Source organism: Saccostrea cucullata, unplaced genomic scaffold, assembly GCF_032062105.1.
Source record: "Saccostrea cucullata isolate Sc308-1 unplaced genomic scaffold, CSIRO_AGI_Scuc_v1 ctg1366, whole genome shotgun sequence".
In the NCBI taxonomy this organism is placed as follows: Eukaryota; Metazoa; Mollusca; class Bivalvia; order Ostreida; family Ostreidae; genus Saccostrea; species Saccostrea cuccullata.
In genome coordinates, this window is record NW_026921579.1 from 44,721 (window position 1) to 62,131 (window position 17,411).

Genomic DNA, 17,411 nt, shown 5'->3' on the forward strand with positions numbered 1-17,411 from the left:
GCCACAAATATCAAGATGTCCGCTTACATTAATTTTTCGGTATTCAGGTTGGTTAATGTGCTGCTTGTGTATACGGACACGTGTACGTAGTGTGGTTCCAGTTTCCCCAATATAGAATTGTCCACATCCTGCACATGTAATGCAATAAATTATTTTAGACTCGCATGTCATATCTGCTTTTATGGTAAAATCCTTATTCCCGAAATTAAAAGTACTTCCAGTTTTCATGTAATTGCAAGTTCCACAACGGAGATCGGAACACTTTCACTGAACATAAATGTTGGTGGTGGAATGAAGATTTGCATAATATCCTGCGTAGATTCCTTGGTTGTCGTTTGCTGTTGATAAACTTATACTTTTCTAAAACTTTGGCCATTTCCTCATCGGTTTTTAAAACGTTGTTTAGTTGACGAATGGTTGGCGTAATATTCTTGTTTCTCGGATTGTGAGTTGTGGTCAACCATTCGTCAACTAAACGTTTTAAAAACCGATATATCACCTGACGATATAAATATATATATATATATATATATATATCCTGCAACTACCCCTTGCATTGACCTAATAAAGGTAACCTAATAAACCAAAGCTTTATCCGGTCACTGCCCTAATAAAGCCTCGTGCATGTATTCCGACGTTCCAAAAGCATTGTGACGTCATGTATATTGCAATGTTTACGCCATGGCGTCATAGTTTAAACTGCAGAGATGTGCCTAAATATGTCGGAATAAGCTTGCTTTGGACGTTCAAATGTAAAATTTTGTTGCAGGATAAACAAAATACATGATAACTGTCTTGAAATATAAGCGATATTTGGGCTCAGGTCGAAAACGTAAGAAGGCTCGGCAAGCCTCGCCCTCTATCACGTTTTCTTACCCTCGCCCAAATATAGCTTGTAAATATTTCAAGACAGTAACCATGTATTTTATATATATACCCCCTCATAACTAGGAAAATATAGCAAGAGAAAATTTAAAGATCAATTGTATAACATTTATCCAAAAAACAAAGCATAATAACAAGGGACTTTTTAACGCAAAAGAAAAATAACGTCATGTTTCTGCGTACTACGTCATCAGTTTCAGAGAGTGGTGATATGGATTCAGAAAACCACAGTGTGGTGATCCGGAAAGTCGGATCACGACTTCAGGTGATAACGTAAAATCAACAGTAAAATTGAGTGATATACATGAGGTATATAATAAATTAATATATTTCAGATAATAAGTTGTCACAAAGAGAGAGGCGTTATCTGACTCCTATTCCCATCCCTGTTTTACCTACCAGCATAGTAAAAACAACCTCCGATCGTTTTGCTTTTCCTATGCAATTTTCTCACGTACAATGCATTCAGGACCGGATTCGGCGCACCTCTTTAACACGGGAAGGACTAATGGAACTCTTTGTTTACAATGGCGGGAAATTCCAACCCTCGTTAATGGCGACGGATGAGAAAAGTGCACTTTCAGATTTTCCAAACCTTCTACCTATTGGCCAATTTAAGGTACTTATACGTGTTTTTGTCATATTTTTACATTCATTTAGTGATGTGTCATAAAATTAGAAGAAATTGTACCTTTTTCGGTCACCCGAGTCACTCAGCAGGTGACCTTTTGCTATTTGTTTTCGTCCGTCGTCGTTCGTCGTATGTCGATCGTAAACTTTTGAACATTTTCAGATTCTTCTCTGGAAATACTTGCGTCAAAATTTGGCATATAGCATACCAAAACACTTAAATTAATGCGATCTTTAAAAAATCTTCTTTACTCCAGGACATCAAGCAGTCAAACTGTTTGCATGATTGTTACATCAAGCAGTCAAACTGTTTGCATGATTGTTACATCAAGCAGTCAAACTGTTTGCATGATTGTTACATCAAGCAGTCAAACTGTTTGCATGATTGTTACATCAAGCAGTCAAACTGTTTGCATGATTGTTATAAGCATTGAGTCCTCTACCAAAATTGTGAAATTTATGGCCCCATGGTCTGTGGGTTCTAGTGCTATGATGGGGCTAGGTAGATTATATAGTGAAAGTGCATTAATTTTTTTGAAATTCTTCTTCTCTGCTCCTGGGTATTGAATAAACTAGGTACATAGTTATTATGTTTTTATGGGTGAAAATTTATTTTTATAGTGATTTATTATTAAAATTATAAATGTCGAGTTCACATATCTCAATTTGGTAAAAATAATGTAAAAAAAACGAAATTCAAAATAAAAAAAAAACAAAAAACAAAAAAAAAACAACACGTGTAGTCAATTTATTATTCACTATTTATTAAGAAATAACAATAAGTGACGTCATACACAACACTACAAATAAAGATCACATGGTACACAAACTGATAATGAATGAATGAATGCAACATGTATCCGAAACATCTTTCCCTCCCAGCTACGGAAATACAATGAACTTTTAAACGAAATTAATTTTAGACTAGAATATACATTTGACTGGAACATTCATTACCTGAATCATTTTAAAGGGTACTTATTTTACGTGAACATTGAATACAAACCACACTACAACTCTACAAATACACAGTCAATTACACAAACATTCAAATTTTTCTGAAAAAAACACATAATTATGTCTTTAACCAAATGTCATTAAACGCAATCATCAAGGTTCTTTGGACGTTGGACGACGCGTCCACTGCGCGTTTGCACCACTCCTGGTTTTGGTGATTGTGGAATTTTAGGAACATGAGGAATGTCGCTCGCGATTTTAGGCTCCAGCTGGAGCATGTTTCATCAAAGGTCGCACGCCCAGTCGTAGCGCTACGCCGGTGTAACGACGAAAAGTAACCCCCGTAGAATATTGACCGGGGGTCATTTTTCTACGTAGAAATTTGACCCCTTGGTCAATATTCTACGTAGAAAAATGACCCACTTTTTCGTAGAAGTTATTGCCTTGGGGTCGTTTTTCTCCGTGTGCATTGTAGAAAAATTACCCCGTAGAATATTGACCCCTTGTCATTTTTTGATGCAATTTTTTAAACATTTGTTTTGGTAAGAATATTCTTGTTAGGCAAATGCATACGGGTAATATCAAGCAGCCTTATGATATGAAGTGTTTATTTCTGAAAGCCTTTAAGCTTAAGCTTAAATAAAATAACAAAATCAAAGCTATACTATACTTTACATTAATAATACAAACCGTTTTATCACCATTAAAAGTAGGGATGTCAACGAATATTCGAATATTCGAATATTCATTCGATGAGTTGATATTCGAATACAAATTTGTGATTCGAATATTCGGTTTTTTAAGTATAAGCATTTAATAGAGAGAAAAATCTGACAAGTTTTATTTGAAATTGAATGAAGTTTGTACAGTTGACATGAATAAGATTTGATTTAAAAAAAAATTAAAAGACAGTCCTGTTGGATTACTTCAAAAGTGTGAAGAGTGAAATTATTAGAATAAATTAATCTTTGATAATTTAATCAGTGATAACCAATAACCTACAATCAGTTTGTATTGTTGTAAGGACACAGTTTCAGAGAAAACACATGGATGCCTTGTTTATGTATATATCATTAAAAATAATTATCGGGAAATTACTTCACTAAAACTAATAGATTTTAATTGTTCTTCAGTAGATAATTGTTTAAAGTGGTATAAATTGGAGTAAGTAATGTTGGTAATCCAGATTAGTTAATCTATACTAAAAAGCTTTTGAATTTTCAAAAACAAATTTTCATTAATTTTAGATGTATACTCTTCATATACTCTGTAAAATTTTAAAAATATAATTAGTTTGCATTTACAATAATACGTAAAATTTTATACCAAAATAATGACATACAACATATACTGGCTGACAGGAGAGTTAAAATATATACTTTATAATGCAAAATGTATTTATTTTAAATAGAATATATTCGAATACTCCTATCGAATATTCGAATATCAATTATTGACAATTTTGACATCCCTAATTAAAAGAAAACGATATATATGTATTAAAATGTTCTAAGGCTATTAGCGCAAAGATAGGCGCATTCATAGATTTGTTTATTATGTTTTATACAGTAAGTTTCCACAGTTGTCATTTTAATCTTTAAAAAGGTCATTTTGAAGGTGGTGTCAGTAAAAGAATTTAAAAAAGTTTCCATGATTGTAAATCTCATTGATTTTACCCAGGATGAATAATTTGCAAAAATCATATTAATAAAATGTTATTTTTCAAAAGTTTAACGTTTATGATCCCTATTTTTAAAACTTGCGCACAAAAGAGATTGCTTAAAAAATTAGATCTTAACAAAAATATTTTGTTTTCTATGAATCAAGTTTCAAACTTCTCATAAAAAATAGGGATGGTTTAATTCGTAAAAACAAGTACTAAATTAAATTGCCTATGACCTATGATAACAGAAAAACAAAAATGGGGTTTGCTCAAAACCTTTAAAATGTCTTTTGTCTTTTACTAGTGTCAACAAAACCTTAACAAAATGGGGGCTTTGGGGAAAAAAAATTATGAAGTAAAGAAAGAAGTTTTCATCATACCAAAAATTGGCACATGTAGTATTGTTTTTCCCCTTTCTAAATGTACTTACATCTGATGATTTTAAGAGTTTTTTTTATCAGCTGAAAAAAAAGTTTGGTTATGAAAAAGTTGTCAGTTTGCATATTATATTTTTGTCCCGTAAAAGAAGTTTCGGGGGTATATAGCTTTTTTTCCTGTCCGTCCGTCCGTCTGTCTGTTTGTCCGCAAAAACTTTAACATTGCCCATAACTTTTGACTGGATGAGACTATGGCTTTCATATTTCATGACCACAGGTGTCTTTATTTTTTGTGAGAAGACCTTTCTTTGGGTACAGCCAATTTTAACCTTTTGACCTTGGAATTGGACACACTTTTACCCCCAAATTCCAAACTTTTACCTTGGCTTTAACTTTTGGACGGTATGTGCTACGACTTTAGATATCGAAGTAATGACATGACAGACTAAGATTTCATTTGTATTTGCAAAGTTAGTGTCTAAGAAAATCGGAGAAGAAAGGGGATGTTACAACAACCATTTGTTAATTTTCTGTTGGCTAAAAGGTGTTGATAAAGTTTTTTAATATGAAATTATAGATATCTGTAAATTATTAAATATACGTAGTATTCACTCAGATGTAAATTTTTGCCCGATTTAGGGATTTTTTAGAATCATTATAATAACGTTCTCGGTGTGTATGGCATTCCCCGTATGGCAACATAGCGTTTAGCTTTCTCAATGCAGATCAAGAAAGTTGGTACCTAAAGTAAGGCCTTTTCAAAAGAAATACAAATGTGAAATATAAAACCATAGCACCGCCTGTGCAAAGGTTATCACCAAGATTAACGTTTTTAAAGGTAGGACAAACTCCAGGGTCAAGGTCAAAGGGTCAAAGTTGTTGGGTTGTAAAGAAAGGCATTGTCTCAAAGATTACATGTGAGAAGTATGAAAGTACTGTTCAAAAGTTATGGCCAAGGTTAAAGTTTGTGAAAAGGTTAAAGGTCAAGTTTGTTGATATCCAATGAAAGATATTGTGGCAAAGATAACATATAAACAGTATGAAAGCTCTAGCACTCACTGTTCAAAACTTATGACCAAGGTTAAAGTTTGTAAACAGTAGGTCAAAATCCAAGGACAAAGTTGTTGATATCCGATGAAAGGTATCCAATGAAAGGTATTCTAACAAGGATTACATGTGTGAATTATGAAAACCCTAGCCCTTACAATTCAAAAGTTACGACCAAAGTTAAAGTCTTTTCATAAGAACGGAAATGTCTAAGGTCAAGGTCAAAGTTGTTAAATTGTTTCAAATAAAAGGTCTTGCCATAAAGAATTGGTCTTTGGAATATGAAATTCCTAGTATCTACTGTTTAAATGTTAGGGCCAAAGTAAAAGTTTGGATTTTTTGTATAAAAATGGGTCAAACTCCAAGGTCAAGGTCAAAGGGTCAAGGTTCTTGATATCAAATAAAAGGTCTTGTCACATAAAATAAATATTTGAAGCATAAATGCCCTAGTTCTAACTCTTCAGAAATTATGTTCAAGGTTGTATTTAAAAAGTAGGTCAAACTCCAAGGTCAAGGTCAAAGGGCCAAAGTTCTTGGTATCCAATGAAGCATCTTTTTACGGGAATTAATTACTTGAATTATGAAAGCCCCAACCCTTACCGTTCAAAAGTTATGGCCAAGGTTAAAGTTTTTTCATAAGTACGGAAATCTCCAAGGTCAAGGTCAAAAGGTCAAAGTTGTTGGTATCAAATGAAAGGTCTTGCCACAAACAGACGAATAAGATTTAATGTCCCCTTTCGCAAAAGTGGGGGACAAAAATGTGCATTTTAAAGCAGAATGCATACAGATATATATATATATATATATTGTAACGTTTCACAAAGTGTACCTGTGAAATTCGGGTTAACTCTTGTTTACAAGTTTGGAATATATGGAATTTGAACCCGATGTTTATAAACTCCGTAAATAATTGTCAATGAACAGTTTACGAAAGAAATGAATTATAATTGATTTAATGACTTTATTAATTTAACATGTATGATTTAATGACAAAGTGGTGTATTTTGTATGTTTTATATGGGTACAACGTTATTAATTTAGTAGGTAATTTTGATGGTTAAATCCCGCTAACTTATTCATTGCATTGATTGTGACGTAATAGGTATCTGATTGTCTCTTACGTCATCATAACAACTTTCGTCTATATAAACCAGCTGTTTTGGGTTTAGACTTCAGTCGGCTGTGGGGAGCGACTCGTAGCACACAGCCTTCCCTGGTTTGGGGAACGACTCCGTATACTTCGGTTAGAAGACGGTACCAAGTCTATGTATACGAAACCATAAAGAGAACCAAGTTTTTAGGAACGTCCTGGATTGACCATCGGTTGGTCACCTTTTTGTTAACCAAATAACGTTGTACCAACCAAGTTACAGTGTACCATTTTGTGTGTTTATAAGTGAACCATTTGATCGTCTTAATAAAGATTATTAACTTTAAACAAGTGTTATTCCTGACGATTCAAGTACAAACATTATTTAAAACGGACCAAAAATTGGTCATTACGTTAACCAAATAAGTGACCAAAAGTTGGTCACTACGTCTACCAAAGAAGGGACCAAAAGTTGGTCATTGTGTCAACCAAAGAAGTGACCAAAAATTGGTCATTACGTCAACCAAATAAGTGACCAAAAGTTGGTCACTACGTCTACCAAAGAAGGGACCAAAAGTTGGTCATTACGGCAACCAAAGAAGTGACCAAAAGTTGGTCACTACGTCAACCAAATAAGTGACCAAAAGTTGGTCATTACGTCTACCAAATAAGTGACCAAAAGTTGGTCATTACGTTAACCTATCAAGTGACCGAAAATTGGTTATTAACCATTATATTAACTGTGACCAACGGAACCATCAAACCTCGACCAAGTGACCAGAAGACCAATAGCGGCCCACGAGTTTATTACACGATACCCTCGGTCTCGTTACATTGGTGGCAGCGGTGGGATCCGCTATTCCGTGAAGTGTGAACCTAAACCATTTCAAAGATGTCGAGGAACGAAAAAGGGGTTGAAGAAGAGGACCGTAATACAGAACCAAAAGAACTACAGTTTATCGACGGTACTCCAAGTAAAGAAGTTCTTTTGCGGGTTAACAACAACGACCAGATAGGAGACGGCAGCGGAATCAACGCAGGTACCAACGACAGTCTACACATAATTCTACAAGAATTAAAAATGTTGAAGTCCCAGATGAACCAATTACAATCTCAAGTGAGACCAACGAGTGCTGACAACCAATATGTAGACCAAAATTGCGTGCAATCCGGTACCAATACTACGTCTAAAGATGACCAAATACACAGTGAACATCGCCCGTATAGAAATACGTACCTACAAAATTCATGTGACGAATTTTGTGATTATGAACATTCAAGGACAAGTTGGTCAAACCCGACAGTATCACGCAGTTATACTACCAATGCTAGGACTAACGAATTTCGGCCGACCATGCACAGATTAGATTACGATGTACCAAATTATGGTCATACAAGACAAGTTTATGACCACGGATTCAGGCGTGCCCCGGAATCTAAAGGGAGAAAACCAGCAACGTTCGATGGTACCATGAACTGGAACGACTATATAGTGCATTTCGACATGATCGCCCAATTGAACCACTGGCATGAGGAAACAAAGGCATTACAGTTAGCTACCAGTCTACGCGGCCCGGCACTAAGCGTTTTGAGTGACCTACAACCAGAATATCGGTATAATTTTCGTCACCTTGTTACCGCACTAGCAGCAAGATTTGACCCAGAAAACCAAACAGAAATCTACAAGACGCAACTAAAGAGCAGAATACGGAAGAAAAACGAAACGATCACAGAATTAATGCAAGACATAAAGCGACTTACGAGGATGTCATACCCGAACGCACCCCTAGGTTTCCGTGACCAGATAACCAAAGATTCGTTCATCGGAAGTTTAAACGACCAAGAAATGGAATGGACAGTGTTTCAAGGAAAACCTAAAGACCTAGAAGATGCAGTGCGACTAGCATTGGAATACGAGGCCTTTCAACAAGCGCGGGGGAGACGAAATACAGTTGCAGTGCGTATGCAGACAGAGGAACCAGCGTATACCGACAGAAAAAATTACGAAACAGACCTAGTGGCCATGATCAAGCAAAACACAGATAAGAAGCTTTACAAGAAAGGTCCCTGTTTCTACTGTAAGAAAGATGGTCACATCAAAAGAGAATGCAGGTTACTACAACAGCACCTAAAAAATGAAAGCTACAGAAACCAAAGAAAACCGGAAGACGTAAAAGACGTGACGACCAGAGAACCTGAGAACCAGGGAAACGCACAGTAGTTGACGTCGGCGGCCGAACGTCAACTACAAAACAGAAAAGGCCACATGTTTTTGGAATAAAGAACTCAAATACTCGCAGTGCGAACTTATTAACAATTGATGTACTGGTTAACAATGTGAAAATTAATTGTGTCATTGACACGGGTTCAGTTATAACAGTTATCCACCCAAAGAAATATTACGAGATAGAAAGATGTGTTAGACCTAAATTATTTCCAAACCGTAGTAACTTACAGATGGCAAACGGTGATTTAGTTGTACCAGAAGGTCAGACTGAACTTCAAATTGGTATTAATGGTGAAGTTACCGAACATAAAGTGATCGTCGCTGACGTTGAGTCAGATATGATTTTAGGTCTTGATTTTCTGAAACAGCATAATTGTCAATTGAATTTGGGTGAAGGAACTCTTACATTGGGAAAGAATAAATTACCATGTGACCTTAAGAGTGAACACAATCCTGTGTTCAAAATTTGCGTACAAGAAGCTTTACACCATGATAATGATGACCGACAACTATGTGAACCTCGTGACGAGAAGGAGACAAACGATGCTGAGAAGCATATCAGAGACTGTACCGTTGGTGACTCAAAGAAGAATCAACCAAGGGAAGTCGGAAGAAAACCGGGTCAATGTTTAGTTAGGGAACCACTGGAACAAGTGGATATTGATATCCTTGGTCATTTACCACGGACCAAGAAGGGTAACAAGGACGTTGTTACCGGTTCAGATTATTGCACCCGATGGATAGAAGCAACAGCGAACCAGAAACGAAAGTATGGCACCAAGTCAAACCAGATTAAGTACACCCCAGGACAATGTGTGTGGATTGCGTCAAAGTCAAGGACCAAAGGAAGATCTCATAAACTTAAGGTTCATTGGAATGGACCTTACACAGTGTTACGTGTTGTGTCCGATTCGGTATTCAAAGTGAGAAAGTATGCAGCGGAGAAACCAAAATATGTCCATCATGACCAGATGAAGCTGTTTAGTGGTGAAGCAGATGACATTATATTCGAAAAACGCGTATCTCGAAAGACATTACCAGTGGACTTCTATAAGTCATTGATAAAATGCCCCGAAACGAGGACGTTTCGACTTAAGAAGGGGGTAATGTAACGTTTCACAAAGTGTACCTGTGAAATTCGGGTTAACTCTTGTTTACAAGTTTGGAATATATGGAATTTGAACCCGATGTTTATAAACTCCGTAAATAATTGTCAATGAACAGTTTACGAAAGAAATGAATTATAATTGATTTAATGACTTTATTAATTTAACATGTATGATTTAATGACAAAGTGGTGTATTTTGTATGTTTTATATGGGTACAACGTTATTAATTTAGTAGGTAATTTTGATGGTTAAATCCCGCTAACTTATTCATTGCATTGATTGTGACGTAATAGGTATCTGATTGTCTCTTACGTCATCATAACAACTTTTGTCTATATAAACCAGCTGTTTTGGGTTTAGACTTCAGTCGGCTGTGGGGAGCGACTCGTAGCACACAGCCTTCCCTGGTTTGGGGAACGACTCCGTATACTTCGGTTAGAAGACGGTACCAAGTCTATGTATACGAAACCATAAAGAGAACCAAGTTTTTAGGAACGTCCTGGATTGACCATCGGTTGGTCACCTTTTTGTTAACCAAATAACGTTGTACCAACCAAGTTACAGTGTACCATTTTGTGTGTTTATAAGTGAACCATTTGATCGTCTTAATAAAGATTATTAACTTTAAACAAGTGTTATTCCTGACGATTCAAGTACAAACATTATTTAAAACGGACCAAAAATTGGTCATTACGTTAACCAAATAAGTGACCAAAAGTTGGTCACTACGTCTACCAAAGAAGGGACCAAAAGTTGGTCATTGTGTCAACCAAAGAAGTGACCAAAAATTGGTCATTACGTCAACCAAATAAGTGACCAAAAGTTGGTCACTACGTCTACCAAAGAAGGGACCAAAAGTTGGTCATTACGGCAACCAAAGAAGTGACCAAAAGTTGGTCACTACGTCAACCAAATAAGTGACCAAAAGTTGGTCATTACGTCTACCAAATAAGTGACCAAAAGTTGGTCATTACGTTAACCTATCAAGTGACCGAAAATTGGTTATTAACCATTATATTAACTGTGACCAACGGAACCATCAGACCTCGACCAAGTGACCAGAAGACCAATAGCGGCCCACGAGTTTATTACACGATACCCTCGGTCTCGTTACATATATATATATATATATATATATATATATATATATATATATATATATATATATATATATATATATATATATATTAGGGATGTCAAATCGGTCAATTTTTAATACTCGGTTACTCGGACGTTTTTCCGATCGAGTACCCGGTTAACCGGGTACTCGTTGACATCCCTAATATATATATATATATATATATATATATATATATATATATATATATATATATATATATATATATATATATATATATATATATATATGTTCAAATATATATATATATGAATATATATATATATATATATATATATATATATATATATATATATATATATATATATATATATATATGTTTGAATGTAAGAGCTCAGGAAATTGAATTTCTATAGTTAAATTACGTTGCTTCTCTTGCTTCTATGCTATGTTTTCGATTTGTAAAATATTTAAAAAATGAACGAAGATGGTTAAAAGTGCTAATTTCAGGGGACTTCCTACAAGTTTATGGTTATCAGAAACATATCATGTCATTTTCGGAATAAAATCTTTGAATGAAAAAATGTATAAAATATTAATATCAACAACAAAAAAAAATCACAAATTTATGCTCCTCAATGAATTAATATTCATTGGGATTCTGCAAGCCTAAAAAAACCATACCAGATACATTATGGTGCTACTATTAAGACATGCAATCGAATATATGCACAGGCACCTGAAGTATGGATAATACCCCCCCCCCTTTTTTTATGAAAAAAAATGTAAGAGTGTATAATATCTCAAAAATATAAAATTTCCCCGTCAAACACATCTATATGTCGTTATATGCAAGCAGCTTGTACTTTTTCTCACGTTTAAAGAATGGCCTTATTCGGTATAATAAAAATACACAAGGTAAGAAACAAAAGTTGTAAACAAAAGGGGAACCCCTACTTCGAGACAGATTACCAAGGTAATAATTGATGTTACCTATCATAATTTTGCAATCACTCTGTCTGGGAGATGTTCTTTGATTAGTCTCTTTAACCTAAACCCCGCTATTAGCATTTGATATGCCGTAATCAGACGATTTATTAATCGGATACATAAAATTTTCTCCATTGGCAGCGTTGAAGGAGGTTTTGCAGCTGCTTTTCTGTTTCGCCTTATCTGATTGGCTAATTATGATACAGTTTAAATATCTAACCAATCAGATAAGGCGAAACAGAAAAACAGCTCCAAAACCTCCTTCAACGCTGCCAATGGAGAAAATTTTATGTATCCGATTAATAAATCGTCTGATTACGGCATATCAAACGCTAATAGCGGGGTTTAGGTTAAAGAGACTAATCAAAGAACATCTCCCAGACAGAGTGATTGCAAAATTATGATAGGTAACATTAATTATTACCTTGGTAATCTGTCTCGAAGTAGGGGTTCCCCTTTTGTTTACAACTTTTGTTTCTTACCTTGTGTATTTTTATTATACCGAATAAGGCCATTCTTTAAACGTGAGAAAAAGTACAATCTGCTTGCATATAACGACATATAGATGTGTTTGACGGGGAAATTTTATATTTTTGAGATATTATACACTCTTCCATTTTTTTTCATAAAAAAAGGGGGGGGGGGTATTATCCATACTTCAGGTGCCTGTGATATATGTGGAGAAGGAGTAATGTACATAAAAAAAATCCCCCTCCTTCATTTTAAAATATAAAAAAAAAATATCAGGAGACACAGATATAAGGTTTTATTGTATAAAAAGTAGGGGGTCAAATTTCTATGGGGGTCATTTTTCAACGTGTGTGAAGTCGTAAAATTACTAGTCTGGAATGTTTTTCTACGGTCGAAAAATGACCCCACTTGTCGTATAATATTGACCCTAGGTAATTTTTCTACGTAGAAAAATGACCTCCTGGCCAATATTCTACGGGGGTCACTTTTCGTCGTTACACCGGCGTAAAGTCGGGACTAGCACGAAGATTTGCGTTTTATTAAAGAGTGTATCGTTACGCCTGACTTAATTTAGGCCAAACTTTTACGTCTACTCAAGGGTAGGCGTAAGTTCGGGCGTAAAGTTAAAATTAAGCAATTTTACTCATTTTTAAACAATTTAGCGAGTTCTAAAGAAAAACTACGGTTCTAAGAAGTCTTTAAAATAAAAACATTGCATTATTTAATTATACATACTATGACGTGAGTAGGGGGGGGGGGGGGGCTGTTACAACCATTTGAGTTGATTGAAGCAATAACGTACTTCATATTTTAACTGAATTCTTCTCAGAAGAAAAGATTGTCTTATTAGAGATTTCTTCGACCACCATTTCTTTCGTTTTGACAAAGCATTCACACACATTTAATTGTTGTATTGTATGTATAAGGTATTGTAAATCGAGTACAGTGACTACACATATAACTATATATCTATACCCCCGCTTCATGTCAGTCTGTCCGTCTATTGCGCTTTTGGGTGCCCATCTCTTATCCACAACTCCTCTCTTATCACTGAATGAAATGTAATGCGACTTCACAGAATCTTTATTAAATATTGCCATTGTGACTTAATTTACTTTTTGGTCGGACTCATATTTTGGGTTTTACATAGCAAAACATGGATACTGTCATTATATTCGTAAGGAAGGCGGGAGATTTATTAAAATTGTCTATTTTGATTAAAAAAAATCTTTTCCCCAAAATATTACTTTTTGGGAAAAAACATCGGTTTCAAAATTAAGCACAATCATCCTCGTTCTGGTAATTTTCTACATTTAACTTATAGAAAAAATAATACATCATAAAGCCAAATACAACTGTAGGGTTTTTTTTTTATCATGTTCAAAGAGTCCATTTCTTATTTACTCCTCGTCTACATATGTGGATCTCGAGGGGATGGGAGAGAGTGTGCAGAACCTCCCGAATTTGCAGATTATTCAGCATTTAATGTACAGAAATAGAGGAAAAGGTAATTATTTTTTAGGTATCTGGGACAAGTGAAGTCCCCAGTGAATTTAAAACGCAACCCGGAGGGAGTCTCATCGACAATAAAAGCTAGATTTTTAAATGGGGAAAATATTACTTTTATTATATCGATGTAACACGGTGATAATTACAATTAAGTTCAAGAAATGAATTATTCCTTAAAATATTTTTTTTTCCTCAGACAAACATTGATGCAGAAGACAGCTATCTTTATTTTTCACGATTTCGTCTGATAGAATAAATCTTACCTCCTCTGAGATAATCTGAGCGCATATAAAGCACATATAGGATAACAATATACATTTTTTTTTATTTCCTGCGTAACTTACACTTTAATGAAAAACAAAATAAAGACAAACTGTAACTTAATTTTAAAGACAGAGTTCACAAAAGCAGAGAATTTATGTAAGAATAGCTTTGTAGTGATTTTTTTCGAATCTCTTTCTCCCTTCCCCCCCCTCTCTCTCTCTCTCTCTCTCTCTGTGTACTTGAAAAACGGTACATCAAATTTAAGCTGCAGATAGTAAAGAATTTTTGTCTATAATTTTATGAACCTGCAGTCTAGTATTCGAAATTGTTTTATGAACCTTTGTGTCATTTTAATTAATAAACAATAACAATATTATAATGAATCATTTGAATTGACAAAAATTTAATACACTTAGAAAGGATTGTCTTACGTGTACCTTAGTAATAGATGTGTAAAATTTATTTCTTGGTTCAATGTGTGTACATATATAAACTTTTTATACATTATTTTTGCTTGCAAGTACACATTTCTTATAAAATTAATTTTTAAAAAATCTTATCGATATGTTTACATACGTAAACTGTTCGCATTTTTATACATTATTTTTCCTTGCAAGTACACATTTCTTATAAAAATAATTTTAAAAAAATCTTAAACTGTCTCAAAATAAATTATTAGTATTTTTTCAGTAGAGTCGGTATGTATCGAATTATGAAATTTATTATCAAAGGCGAAGGCATTAACCTGTTTCAATTTCGGAAAAGGGGGGGGTGTAATTAAAATTCCAAAATAAATAGCTTAGCTTAATTCAGAAATACATGCACATGTACAATCATTTCTTACTTTCAATTTATGACTTTTATCATTGAAATGTTGTAAAAAACTAAATCGATTTCTTATAAGATTCATATCTCCTTTATGACCCTATCAATCCATGCATGTTTCAGTCAGTGCAAGTATTCATTAATCTATAATTTGTGTTATTCTGAACTTTGACGTGCTACAATATTACATATATGTTTGAACACAGTGGACAGTGTTTATGTTTTTGCGCCTGCGCAATGCTGCGTTGTCAAGGACTTAGTCCTGCGACTAAGCCTATCTTTTACGACTAGACTTACGCCACTTGGTGAAACGCAAATTACGCCCGACTAAATTTTGGCGTAAGCCCCGGAAGTACGCCTAAGTTAAGGCTTAAATCTACGACTTTTGATGAAACGAGCCTGCGATTCCTTTAATTAGAACAGCTGGTGGTTTTTGGTCGGCATCTGGAATGAACGTTTCAGCAGGTATTAGGGGTTTACTGTAGTGGCCAGAGAACACAAGTTTGTCGGTCTTCTTAGGATGTCAACGGTTTCTGCGATACGAACCTCTGCGGGTCTCTACGATATACGATCGCGTTTTTGGATCTCTATGAAACGCCGTAACTGCCTTATGTGGAGAGCTTTCATTATATGCTGGTACTTTGTCATTATGTGCTGGTACTTTGTCATTATATGCTGGTACTTTGTCATTATGTGCTGGTACTTTGTCATTATATGCTGGTACTTTGTCATTATATGCTACTACTTTGTCATTATATGCTACTACTTTGTCATTATATCCTATTACTTTGTCATTATATGCTGCTACTTTGTTATATGCTGCTACTTTGTTATTATATGCTACTTTGTCATTATATGAAGATAATTTTTGAATAGGTATTACATCAGGATCGGGATATCGTTAACCAGTAATCTAGTTTAAGGAAAAATGGTGCAAAATTGTAATAAAAACGCGATCACATTGAAAAGCATCCTCGAGGAACTAAACATGGGTCCGCAGGTGGTCGATAGATTTGTAGAAGAGAGAATACCCGGTATATGTTGATAATATTTTAAGCTTGAGCGTTCTTGAAAGTTCTCCACATAAGGCAGTTACGGCGTTCTATATCAAGTAATAGTTTGTCCTTGTCCGTTTTGATTCTGACTGAATCTCCTGGCTTTAGTTCCGCCAATGGACGCACATTATGACGTCGGTCATAACCGGATTCATACCGCTCCTTGTAACTTAGAACACGTAGATAAACATCATCATGGTCCATCCACTCTGGGTGTAGCTTCTCTGGTAGTGTAGGAACAGTTGTGTGTAGATTTCATTCCATCATGAGCTCAGCTGGGCTTTGACCTGTCGCTTCTATTGGTGTGTTGCGGTATGATAGTAATGCCTTAAAAATATCATCCTGGCGAAGAATTCTCTTTGAAATCTTTACGGCACTTTCTGCCTCCCCATTGGATTGTGGATAATGAGGACTCTAACAAAAGTTTATATTGACTCATCGGGTTGTTGTACGCGCTGATAAAATCTGGCTCGCTCGTGACTAATATTCCTCTTTGGAATAAAATACTCGTCAAATTTCTCAAAGATTTGATCAAACTTCTTCTTATCGTCTTCTTCAGCAAACTGTAGGGACTTGAATATGTGTTCTGCCTCCTTAACCATTGCGTAGATAAGTGCGCTGATCTGGACCTCGGGGTCATCTTTGTTTAACTTCGACGCCACTCTGAAGCGCGAAAATCTCTACTTCCAGTCGAGCCACTCCGTCGAGTTACTGAAGTTAAAACTCTCCGGGGGGGGGGGGGGGGGGGGGGTTGAAACGAGACATGGTTCTGTTATGATGAATATCGGCTGAATCTGTCCTCTAAATATGCAGGCAAAATTACTGGGGTCCCGCTTCTGACACCAAGTTTAGACGAGCCATCGAAAACACGTGTAGTCAACTCAACTATTTAATAAGAACACACAATACGTGACGTCATACACAACACTACACATAAAGATCACATGGAACACAAACAGCTGATAATGAATGAATGAATGAATGAATGAATGAAACATGAATCCGAAACAGTTATAATGAGCAAGAATGTCTCTTCCAAAATTGTGAATTTTATGGCCTGACTTCCAAATTATTATATAACATTTTTGAAGAAGTTTTTCCATTATTTCACAAATATAATATTTTTATCCATATCAATTTGGAATTTACCAATAAATTTTTACGTCACGTGCAGGTCAATACAACGTAGTATTTTTCTAACATAGTTGGATCCCAACCAATCAGAGAGATGGAA

General features: G+C 35.1%; 1 protein-coding gene across 1 annotated transcript in view; it reads left to right on the plus strand.

Annotated features, from left to right (window-relative positions):
* LOC134260389 (uncharacterized) overlaps window positions 1-17,411 on the plus strand; it is a 53,882-nt gene that overhangs the window by 15,915 nt on the left and 20,556 nt on the right. The window contains exon 2 of the mRNA XM_062742953.1: window positions 1,221-1,504. Coding sequence (XP_062598937.1) covers window positions 1,221-1,504 — 284 coding nt within the window. The remainder of the gene's footprint in view (window positions 1-1,220; window positions 1,505-17,411) is intronic.